Raw genomic sequence first — 13,121 nt, 5'->3', positions numbered from 1 at the left:
CAAGGCGATGGCTGCTCCTACTCTTCTCAACTGCTAGTTCCACTGGGAAGGCGTAGCGAGTATCCAATTCCTCCCCCATTCCCCCACCCTCTCTCCTTACGGCTACGAGGGAAAGGGGAAGGATCCTACAGAGATTTCTCGGTAGGATCCCACGTTGGGGACTGCGCTACCAGGGGGGGACCTTCGGGTCCTACCTGACGTAAGCCCCGGTCGTTGAGGAGGATCCTGCCCCATTCTCGATTTCTACGGGAATCGAGAGGACCACCAGCCGATATCGTCTGACGAATTCGGTGGGGGTTTCGCAGACTGCTTAGAATTCTACGGAATTTCTAGCGTATTCAGAGTGTTAGAGTTTCTTTACGATCTCCAAACACTTAGGCGAGACCACGGTCCAAAGTGAGCGAGACGAGAATCCCCGATATGTTACACGATAATCCGGGAACCTCGCCTATGCTCGAATTCCTGGAATTTCTAGCATTAGGAAAGAAGACTGCTGCTGAAAGAAGACTATCTCACAGTAGGCGACCAACCTGGAATAGAGAAGAACGGACGGGAATATTCCAGTTTGGCTGGAACTATCGTCTTAGTATTCTGTTCACCATTGAAGCTTTCCTTCGAGGAAGACTTCTCCTTCACTCTCTTTAATAGATGAACGAAGGTGGTCGATCTCAATCTTATTTTGTTTTCTTGAAGGAAAGGAATTTAGGATGGAGATCGTTGTTCAGAATCCTACAAATATACTACGTATATTAACCTCGCGACATGATTCTGCTAAGCAGTTGAATGGTCCGAGGGGTAGGCGCATATCCTGGTTATTCTACGGATTGCGACTTAGACGAAAAGTATTCTAATTGAACTGCAACCCGGTTGCTGCAACCTCCCAGGAGTTTCCAGTTTCAATTTTATATACTTATGGTGTTGTCACAACCAAACACCAGTTTAAGCTTTTATATTTACCGAAATTCGTTTCGCTTAAATATAATTGCTCGAGCATATCTTTATGCTCGGTGGTTCTAGCCGAACGCATTCCTTCGTGGAAAGGAATTACTTGGCAACTCAGGATGACGAAGTCAGCGGACAAGCTACTGCGTATTGAATTGCACCCGAGGCATTTCAGTATCAGCTGCCGCTTTGAGATAGACGGTTGTTTATGTCTTTCTCACCTGCTTTGATGAATAACAACCGTATCTCTGCCCAACAATCACGGACTTAAGTCTCTGATTAACGGGGGATTCTCGCATACATGAATGACCATCTACTGCTGAGAAACGCTAGTATTCATCGTCTTCGGTATTGTGAGAATTTTAAACAGAGATATCTATTCGACTCTATCATCTTTCTGTTTACCGCACGGTAACAGAATTCTGTAATAGTCTCTTGCTGCATCGTATCCCGATAATGCGAATGATTTTTGCGGAATCTGAGTTTGCCTCCTCAAAAATCTTGTATTCGGAGGTGTACAATTGTTCATTGTTCACCCCGGATTAGCAGATGTATTGAAAGACATCGCCTACTCCCACACCTGCCAGCTCTACTTTCCAAACGTTCAGCCATGAGAAGCAGTTCTTCAAGCGGCTCTCCCCCGTGTTTCATTACTGAAGAACGCCCCGCTTTCATTGCACAATGGACAGCAATGAAATGGCGGTTAGCGTTTCAGTCATTTGTAAGCACAGGTTTAGAATCTTGAGATTCCTTCTCTCGATTCAGCTGGAAGACGTAGGTTGCATTCATTGCCTACCTTCGTCTTCAACGTCACATAGTGTTGTTTTCTCCTTAAGCTGAGATTCAACGTCTATGAGATTTTCTTGCCATCAGGGACTCGGTCTTTTGAAGGCAATTGACTTTCGCCTTTTGAGCTTATGCATTAAGAGAATCATCGCCGCGCCGTCCGGCATCGGTGACTAACAAATATTTTATTTGTTTGGTATCTCAGCATAACTCTTTAAAGGGCGAAGGTCACGTGACTTACCCGATGCTTGGACAACTTGCCTCTACTGATTCCGAACCAGTCAGTCGGCAGCTGTCAGAGCGCCGAGTCAGTTACGAACTATGCTGTGACTTAGTTCGGTTGTTCCAGAGCAATCATTACTTCGTCTTAATAGCTTGTCAGTTATGAGTTACTGTACATAACCAAAGGCGAGAAGAGGGAATAGGTCATACGACTATTCCCTTCTTTTCGTCTTAGGTAACTGCATGACTTCTCTTGAGAAGTCAAGCACAAAGGGATGGGGATTTGTGACGCTCGATTCGTACCGATCTTCGTAGCGAAGACTCAGAACCCTTCGGTAACTGACGATTGGTTCGAGTCCTTCACAATACCCTCCCTAATGGACGTCACCGACCTCCGATACGAAGGCTATGCTGCTTTGTCCTGTGAAGGTGCGACGGAGCTGTCTGAAGAAAAACTCGACACCCCAGGATGAGTGTGGACGCCTCTTCATCATTCTCTCGCGTTCCGCAAGAACTTCTCCGTGGCGCAGGTAATTGAAGGCAGGCGCCTGGTCCAACCGGGACCGCATGCACCTCCTTCTACCTTCAGGATATTGCCCACAGTTCCTTGGATCTTTTTCCTTGGGAACCGTGGTGGTTGCTCAACACGTTGTGTAGTTAACCCAGACCCTCGCAGCTGAACAGCATCGAGTCCTGGTGTGACCGTAAGAATGGATGAGGAATGAGAGTGTGACTGGCTCCTCTTCCCATCTTTTTCTTCCCTCTACCTTTGGGTAGAGGGACACGGTCGTCACCCTGCTGGGGTAAGGACGAGATGCAGGTTGAGCTACTCAATAGAGCACCATCCTATCCCTTTCAGTAGGGATAGGCAGTAAATATCCACCACTTCCTCCAACAAGGGGAGGAAGTGGATGCCAAATTGAGACAAACCCATCATTTTATGATTGTCTCTTGCAAACAGGAACAAGTTCTGCTTGCTGGTACGAAGAGATACGCTTGCCTCTCTCTTAGTACTTGGCCCAGAGGTTCTGACCATTGATCCTGCGGTGCACACCCCGATCAATCGGACAGAGGTTTGGATACCCTACCCTTGCTCTTACGACCAGGGAGGCACTCCAGGGTTGGACGAACACCAGTCTGTTCACCAAAAAAGACTCAGATTCCTACCCACCAAGAAGTGAGTCTTCCTATTGTTAAAGGACCGAGGGTTTGTATTACGTATCGGAACAAATGACAATTTGTCGAAAATTGCATTTTTCCTAACTATACAAACCCTGAGGTCCTTTATATAGTCCCACCTCATGCCACCCCTCCACTCTGCAACTTTTTGCATGGGGCCCCTAAAGCAAAAACAAAAGTGATTCTTCACCGCCCGGCGCGCACGATCGGACAAGCAGTTAACTACCGTTCTCCCCTTGTTCGAAGCTTACGACCGTCCCAGCTGCCGCTAGTTACCTTCCTATGTTAAAGGACCTCAGGTTTGTATAGTTAGGAAAAATGCAATTTTCGACAAATTGTCATTTTCAGAGGGTGGCCAAAAACGCGGTAGTCGGTGAGTTGGCCAGTCCAGTCGGTTGTTTACCCTATTGTAAAGCAAATATTAACAATTATCATTCTATAAAACTTGTTCATTTTTTGCATGGATATTTGTTGGCAGCTATTTTCCTAATGTAGACATTTCAAAGTGAATCTTGGGTGGAGTCTGAAACTTTGCAAGAAAATGAGGAAATTCTGTTTTTAGTATATCTGAAATTCAATCCATGTTAAAGTGATTGTAAAATGAAATAAAAATAAAAAAGAAAATTGTTCATGTACAGACGGCCAACAAAGAATTGGCGTAGTTCTAAATTCATTGTTCGTTATGGAAATATTGCCATATGCAGGTGCCAGAATATTTACTTAACAATAAATGAAATGTCCTTTCAAAGGTGCTATACTTGAAATAAATGACATTAGAACTGAGTAGATTCTTATTCAACGTATTAAAGATCATTATTTTGCAAAGTAAGAAAAAAAAATATATACCGATGGGTCCAAGATTTCTCAATTTTATTTTCAACTCTAGCTTCGTGACAGCATTCCGAAGATTTTGAAGTTGGCTTTGCTGCCGCTCGAGTCTTGACTCAACATATCGTACTGCACTGGGGTGTTGTCATTTCGTCTCCTACAGCCAATAAATAATACATCAAGGCGTTAACATTCTTTGAAAACGATGTTTAGTTAAACTAATTTGTCCTTTGATCAATAAACTAATTTGCATGACACGTTTAGTGGCCTAAATTGGACTTCTGATTTTCCCACATGATAAGCCTAGGTCTATTTTCAGCAGCTTCCTCTCTCGATACGTAATATTATGATATTAAAATCGACCAATATATACATATATATATATATATATATATAGGATATATATATATATATATATTATATATATATATATATATATATATATATATATATATATATATTAATCTGCTTTTTTATTTGACTATTCCCGTTATTCTGTTTTATTAGCCATGTTCGCCTTTCTTCTTATCCTTTTAATAATTGCTTAACATAATTAACTCAGACCTAGCTATTCAAAGTCAAAAAGCAATCATAAAAAATCAAACGAATATAATTCAGTATTATTTTTTTTTTTTTTTTTTATCGAATTCCTTGCATATCATCCTGTTTCATTTGGACACCTTGGAAAGCTGTGGGAGTCAAAACTGACGAATACATTAAGAAACGGCTTTACTTTCCTTAAAAGAGCTTTCTTAGGTTTGATCTTTCTGTAGCTATTCAGTTTATTTTAAATAGAAATTAATTCAAATTAGTTCACATGTATAACTACTAGACCTACTAACGTAAGCATATTATAAGTAGCTGAAAGGATTGGAAATAGGGAAGGTGACGTTCTCGTTTAAGTCTATTTCATGTTTTTTTCTCTCTCTCTCAAGAAAAACCTACTGCTTTAATCAAGGGTTGCTCTTTGACGGCTACAGGGTATAACACGAGTGTATGCACATATTTTGTGGAATGAAAGATAAAGTTTCTTTGAACAGAAAATATTTTATAAACATGTATTTTAAGGCGTCCGTTGTCGGTGCGGGACTTTAAAATACCGTTATCATTAGTGATGGCTTTCACGAGGTGGAGTTCGTAGTGAGAAGTCGGATCTAGTCGCCTGAGATGTAGATGAGAGCGGAGGTGGCGTATAGGAGTGATGGAGGGATTAGGCCGATGTTAATAAAGTATCTCCCAATAAAATGTATTCTTTAGGTTTTGAAGAAAAAAAATGCATGCATCATTGAAACCGTTTCCCTCCCTATCCGTGATATTCACTGGCCACCGATAAAAAACAAAACAAAAAGAGTAAGCCTGACTGAATCTCTCATCCATCAAAGATAAGTTTGCTTATTCATTAGACAACTATCAAAGACTTCAAGTGTAGATTTAAAAATCTCTTCCTCTCCATCTAAAGTATTCATCAGACACCAGTCATAAGCGTAGAGCTAGTTATGATTCCTGGTTCAGCAATGTCGTGACGAGGCACTAGAATTCAAAGTTCACAAATGAATGTTGCTCAGCAACATTTTCACTACTGTATTATCTTGCTCTCATGTGGTGCTTCGAGGTATTCCACCTCTAGGCCCATGTTCTAAACTTTGCCGTTCTTTAAACAATTTTATTCATCTATGTATGATTCTCTCCGGTTTATTAAGCTTTCTTGATATCTCTCCAACAGGAACTTGCACCGAATGCAGTGCAATAATTCTCTCGCTCATCGAAGGATGTTTCTTAGACCGATAAATGACACATTGACATTAGATACCCGTGCACATAACATCAAAAGCAATAGAGTTAGGTCGCCTGGTTCACATTGTTAAGATATCCTTTTTTTTTTTTTAATTTGATAGCACATTGTGAGATTCCAATGTTTTCTGTAAAATTTAACAAATGGAATATTTCAACTACCGTCAACTTAATATTGAAATGATAATTTAAGGACTATGTTTATGCGATACCACTAGTGATAGGTGTCTCCTATCTATTTGATAATGTATATCTATGGTTGTGATATGACGTTTTTTTATCACTTCGTTTCGTTCACGTCAATTTTGCTATATGGAAAATAGTGTTTTTATACAATAACATAACATAATGTTCTAAAGATATCAGTGACTGTTTTAACGTCATTACACATGATTTCTTCCATCTTTGATAAAGAAAAATAGATAAATAAGGCATGAAATCATGCGTCAGGCAGGTGACGAAAAATTATGAAACTCTGCCACGAGTTTTTTGGCCGACAGTACATACTATATTCATGTTCATGTCTTGTATTCTCTTATGATTTGGACAAGGACCTAAGGTAGGTACTATCAGGTGATGAAAAGCTCAAACATGGAGAAGATATGACGTCTTTACAGTAAAAAATATTTGTGTCAACATGTCCATCACACTTTATAAGAGAAATATGCTGCAAACATTATCACATGGCATTTGGGTTTAGTCAGAAAATGGGTTGTTATTTCATTGCCAGGTTGGGCTACTTAGCCCAGTTCTAGAAACAAACTGGCACAACTTACATTTTATATGAAGTGTAGCATCATGCACAATTTTTTTAGTAGGCCTTATGTTTGTATGGAATTGCCATCCCAGTACATGCTAGCCAGTCTTTCCAAAACTAACCCGTCTAAAGATGCCTTGTGCCATCTAACTTGTATTGGCTACTGTGGTTTAATTTCTATAAGCACAAAGTATTTGTTGAAAATTTTTTAAAAATCAAAATTAGATGCTCTCCACCAACCACATTCTGTTTGAATTCAGGTCGTTAGTGTACTTTGATGAGTAACTAAAATTTTAACATGTTTGTGTTACTGAACGTACACAGTAATTTTATGTATATGTGGTTGTTTTAGTAATAGGTAAGCCACTGTCTTCAAATTATCCCATAAGATTAAACTCTTTATTAGAGGCTAGCTTAGCTTGTGCTACATGGCACCTGGCCATTCATTTTGCATCTAGATCTTACATATCCTGCCTCATTTTCTATTTCATTCTTTCATGTCCAAGGCAGCCTTGCGGTTCAAATGATAACCTAAGTTTAGGCCAAGGAGGCAAAGGTTTGGCTACTTGGTAAAGGTGATTCATGTTAGTCCAGTTGTTGTAACAAATTGACTTTTTAGAAATACCTGGTGTTGGTTTTACTGTGTACCCAATAACCACAGCCATCTTGACAAGATGCCATTATCATTCGCATTCTACAGTTGAATTCCACTGCTATGCTGATAATAAATCCTAGTACTTGTAGTTGCAATGTGACATTTCATGAATGCTGGTAATAAATACTAGTACTTGTAGTTGCAATGTGACATTTCATGAATGCTGATAATAAATACTAGTACTTGTAGTTGCAATGTGACATTTCATGAATGCGTATAATGAAACTGACCATGCAAATTTTAGCTAAATTCTCAGTGTGGAATGTTCATTTGCAGTGCTGGATGTACTAGTCGCCATACATTTTCTGAAAAAAAAACTGTACACTGCTATTCTGATTGGTATAGATGTGATTGAAATATACTCATTTTGGAGTATACTGCAATGGGAAATTTAGTGAAAATTCAGGTGGTAGTGTCTGAAGTTAACATATATATTTGCTATGTAATGAAATTGGATATTTATGATGTATCATTTATGACATTTTGTATTATTTATGAAATTTCAGAGACTGTCCGAACCCAAGCTGAAATCTCTTTTGTCTGAGTTAAAAGTACAGGATAAAGAAGAAATGACTTTGAAGAAACTGAAGTTAGATGCAGGTGATAAAGATGGTTTAAAAGAAGCAGAACTGAGAAAGAAATTGAGAGGTAAGAGATGAGTATTTTAGCTGTTGATTCAAAATACCTAAACTTAGTGGCCTTCTGTACGTTGGAGCTGCGTTAGGCTCTTATGATTATTATTATTTTATCCTGTTACCATTTTAGAAGTGTTAATATGCAGGTAAATCTCTTGATTTGCGTGTAAAGTACAGGTTAGTTGAGATAAGGAGCTTATGGAATACGTACTATTGCAATACACTCCCTGAACACCTGAATTAGCCCTGGTCACTGACCAGCCTGAACTATATCCCCACATATTTACCCACTAAGTGGGTAATTTTAACTGTCAGTGTTACAAACGCTGCAGGTAAAATCTAGTCAAATGAGTTACCTGCGTTACCGTTACCGTTGTCAACGCTGCCGCAAATACCGGCCACCGGCCACCAAAGGCCTGTCTCCTCAATTTTTTCTTGTTTGCCTTGCTGTGCGGATTAGTCCCACATCAGGCGAACTTTTGGTAATTTAGCCCGACCCCACTCAAAGAGTTTTCGTATTTTGGATACAGATTACGACCTTGGGATAAGTTAGAAAATAAACGTCGTCGCCGTCTGAAAACGCCTTTGCTTCTACTTCATCTACAGTTTGACAATCGAGCCTTCTACTGCTGTACATGGTGCTCATCGGCTCTGCACGCCCTGCAAGCGTCGGATGAGTACTACCCTCACACATGATCGACGTTCTTTTTTTTATTTCGTGTAGGAAGGTTCAGTGCAATACCAGTCAAGAGAGGTTTGTCTTGGTCAGGAGACAAGGAAACAGAGTTAGTTATTCAAGAAATTAGTGGACAGGTTATCATCTAGTAGCTTTAGCTTATTTCTAGCCTGAAGAATAATTTAACCAAAATAGAGATGGTAGTAGTAGCATAGTTGATTCTAATCATTCTTTTTCAGCCCCCCTTCTTGTTCCAGAACCAGCCCTAACGGGTGCTGGGTGTAATGGAGAACCGCAATCCTCCGAGTGGGTAGGTTCTGCTGGCCCTCCCGACGCGGAGCAGGCAGTGTTGGCAGCAGATTTCCCCTTCCCTCGATGTGTAAGTTCTCAGGATGAGGAAAATTTAGGTCAGATACAGACGAGTAGGGATAATAGGCTACATGGTGTGTAGGAAGAGAAGTGCAGGCTTCTTCCGTTCGGTTTTTCTATTATAAGTAGTAGTTTATAGAGGGACATGGTCCTTAGAGCCTCTTTGGGTTTTTCCTGCTTCGAGTTCCCTGCATCAGAAGCTTTTTAGGCCATGGTTGATCGTTCAGATCTGGTTTCGGGTCTGTCGGGTTCTGAAGGGTTGAATACTGCTCCTTCGTCTTAAAGGTTCCTTTCCTCTACTTATACGATATGGTAATTGTTAATATCAGCTAATTCTCTGTTCAATGCATATTGACCTACGATAATTCAGTATGTAGGAATCGAATAAAATTAACTATGGCTAATCTAGTGTTCACGATGATATATCGTATGCATATACAGTAGCCTAGCCTAAAGTATTCGCTGTACTACAGATCGGTAGAGTAATTTTTACAGTGGCTAACGCTGTAGGCTCAAGGCATTCTGACTTCGGATAATTTAGTATAGGTGTAAATTGAACACGATTCGAGAATCCTATCTTAGGATAAATCACTATGAATATAATCAAACAGGAATGAAGATCAGATTCTGTCCGACTAAAGTATTATAAGTGTATTATATGTATCATCATATTAGCGTAGTATAAATACTCGAGGCAGTCATTCTCGCTGTGGAATCAGCTGATGGCGGTTACGAGTTTGCTTCGCTGTATCCAACTCATTCTTGTCCTGATTGGCTAGCATGACTAACGTAACAACTCTTCCTCACTTATACCATGTTTGTTGTCTTGAAGGAGATGTGTTTTCAACTATGTTGACATTGAACATAGTCAATAATGGTATCTTGTGGCATATAATCAGATATCAGATATAAGGAATTCGTTTGTATGACGTCTTCATCCGTTTAACAGACTAATTGCCGTCAGTAATTACATTGTGCTTATGTCAGTTACAGTTACAAAATAATTTCCAGTCATATTATCAAATTACAGTGACAACTGAAATTAATATTAGGCCTAATAAAGTTACATTTAATTACCTTGAATATGTAATTGATTAATTTTCAATTAAATTACAAATTACACAAGCTTGTCAAAACAGCACTGTTGTAAGGAGGCGTGGCTTACAGACAATGATGCCGGCTAGTCTGTTTCCTTGGCTCCAGATTCAACCATATCACTTGGTCTCGGCTAATGTTTTTGTTCCTAGTTAGCATAAATGAATATCTGGATACTAAACTTATATGGAACGAAGTCATTTTGTTCGTCTTATGATGTAATTTAAGGCCAAAATTTGACTAATATGTCTCATTGGAAGCTAGTTTTGCCCTCGGGTTATTGCGTAAAATTCAGCGATTCCGTTCATTTTCACTCGTTTTTCATAGGTATTACGAACCTTACTTTATTAATCTTTTGTCGGTGTGAAACAACAGTAAAGGAGCTCTTTCATGCTATTAGTTTCTTTTACCACGGCTGCGTTTGAATTCAAACAAAAGCTTGGGACTGCTATCCAGGTTGCTGATGCACGTAATATTGCCTTATCAGCTTCAGTTACATTTATAACGTGAATACTACAGTAATTACTGTCGCACGCGGATGAATACAATAAAATGATGTTGCTATCGGATTCGATCGTATTAGCAACAAGTTCTCGTTCGGTCGTTCATAGCTGTACGCAGTTATACGAGTATATATTATCATTAAGATAATACTTTCTAACTTCGTCTTATGATGTAATTTAAGGCCAAAATTTGACTAATATGTCTCATTGGAAGCTAGTTTTGCCCTCGGGTTATTGCGTAAAATTCAGCGATTCCGTTCATTTTCACTCGTTTTTCATAGGTATTACGAACCTTACTTTATTAATCTTTTGTCGGTGTGAAACAACAGTAAAGGAGCTCTTTCATGCTATTAGTTTCTTTTACCGCGGCTGCGTTTGAATTCAAACAAAAGCTTGGGACTGCTATCCAGGTTGCTGATGCACGTAATATTGCCTTATCAGCTTCAGTTACATTTATAACGTGAATACAGTAATTACTGTCGCACGCAGATGAATACAATAAAATGATGTTGCTATCGGATTCGATCGTATTAGCAACAAGTTCTCGTTCGGTCGTTCATAGCTGTACGCAGTTATACGAGTATATATTATCATTAAGATAATACTTTCTAACTTAGAAGAGGGTGCAAATTTATGGAGGTGGAGATGTTAGACGATTGTTATTCTCTCTCTCTCTCTCTCTCTCTCTCTCTCTCTCTCTCTCTCTCTCTCTCTCTCTCTTACTTTCCTGATTTCATATTCTCTATATTCATCCTATTTTCCACCCTCTCCTAACACTTGATTCATTGTGCAACAGAGAGGTTTTTTCTTCCGGTTACACCTTTTCAAACACTTTTCTGTCAATTTCCTTTCAGCGCTGAATGTCCTCATAGGTCCCAATACTCGGCCTTTGGCCTAAATTCTATTTTAAACCCAACAATCTCACTGTCTGACTTCACGCTGCTGCCTACGCCAGCTGCGCGAGAGATATAGGAAGACTTATTTACAATGTAGTGCCGATTTTAATTACTAACCATATCATAAAATCGAATTAACGCAAGTCAATTACTGTAGCTTCAATACGGACTGTATTCACGATCACTTCTTGAATAATTTCCTGATTTTCTAATGTTTGTTAGATTATCGTGGGGAACAGAGTCGGTCTAGTTTTCTCTCTCGCCCAGTTTTTCTGTCATAACTTATGTCTTTACACAATCTTCTTTATCTGGTCATTCTTCGGATGTCACTTCGCAGTCTTCTCGCTCATCCGGTTTTCTTTGCCAATAACACAGCAGAGCCAGAGTTTTTATTGTTTCATCCTGAAATTTGGGGGTTCTCTCTCTCTCTCTCTCTCTCTCTCTCTCTCTCTCTCTCTCTCTCTCTCTCTCTCTCTCTCTCTCTCTCTCTCTCTCTCTCTTCGGGGTTAAAGGAAGTAATTTTGGAGGGGCTGCCTTTGTAGCACTGCACCTTCCACTGGTCCTGTAGTTCTCAGGCTGCTGGTGTTGAAAGTTTAGGGAGGCAGTGATAGTCTAAATGAACTTAGGGTTAGAAATTTAAGGAGGCAGTGATAGTCTAATGAACTCTGGTGTTTCTGTTGGTCAAGCTTAGACTGAGTGTAATGTTCCTTAGGCCCTTGAGGTTAGGCAGATCCCAATGTTCATGTTGGAATAACTACAACTTCTTCAGCACAAGTCATCTACATCAGTGAGCAGTAGAGAACTGAAGGTCCTGCACACTCAACTTCTCCTCCATACATGAGAGGCTAGATAGCCACATGGGAGGTTCACCGTATCCCCTCCATACATGAGAGGTATAGAATACCACATGGGAGGTTCTTCAGACTAAGGCGGTACCTTGGACTCGAAACCGACGGTATGGTATTTCCTCTGCAAGCATCCTCACCTGCTGAGCTGGACAACCAGGTGAGGAGATTTGTTTTTACCTCCATGAATAAGAAGTATAGCTTATCACATGGGAGGTACTTCTGACGCTCAGTACCTTAGACTCAACACTGATGTTGAAGTACTTTCTTTGCAAAACATCCTCACCTAGTGAGCTGGACAACCAGGTGAGGAGATTTGTTTTTACCTCCATTAACCTCTTCATTACCGAAAGTTTGTTTGGAGGTAGGTGGGTACCACCATTCAAGTCTACTACACCGCACCGGGTGCATAAAGGTGGTACGCATAGTACCACCAAAACACCTCTTTTCAGATAGGGACTTCCAATCATTCTGTAATTTCGGTTTGAAGAGTGGAGCAAAATAAACAGTATGACACGATGCCAGACGTATGATGAACCCAAAAAAATATTATTACTGCTTATGTGTGTAGGTGACAGATGAACTGCGTCTCGACAAAAAATCACAAGCCCAAAAACCCAGACAAGCGTAAACCATGTAATAACTTCTACCCAAGTATAAACCAGTTGTATCATCATTTACTGTATTTATTTATTTATTCACTTATTACATTTTACAAATAAAAGATATGAACACCAGATAAATGACCAGATAAATGAAGGTAAAAATAAAGCCTTATAGTAACTTTATTTATATAAAAAACCAAACCAGAGAAAAAGCGAAAAAGCTATTTTTTTCTGAGGACAAGAAACTTGAAAAATTAGTTTAGATACCCCTGATGCCCCTAAAGTTGTTTTCTGTGATGAAACTAATCTTAGAAACGTAGAAAATGACATCGCCCAC

At 39.7% G+C, this 13,121-nt stretch overlaps 1 protein-coding gene across 1 annotated transcript in view; it reads left to right on the top strand.

Annotated features, from left to right (window-relative positions):
• LOC135214911 (alpha-2-macroglobulin receptor-associated protein-like) overlaps positions 1 to 13,121 on the top strand; it is an 85,978-nt gene that overhangs the window by 40,591 nt on the left and 32,266 nt on the right. The window contains exon 2 of the mRNA XM_064249384.1: positions 7,667 to 7,808. Within this exon, the coding sequence (XP_064105454.1) occupies positions 7,667 to 7,808 (142 nt within the window). The remainder of the gene's footprint in view (positions 1 to 7,666; positions 7,809 to 13,121) is intronic.

The sequence above is a fragment of the Macrobrachium nipponense genome, chromosome 19 (genome assembly GCF_015104395.2).
Source record: "Macrobrachium nipponense isolate FS-2020 chromosome 19, ASM1510439v2, whole genome shotgun sequence".
NCBI classification, from domain to species: domain Eukaryota; kingdom Metazoa; phylum Arthropoda; class Malacostraca; order Decapoda; family Palaemonidae; genus Macrobrachium; species Macrobrachium nipponense.
Note: the sequence above shows the minus strand (reverse complement) of the source record. Positions and strands in the feature narration are given on the sequence as shown.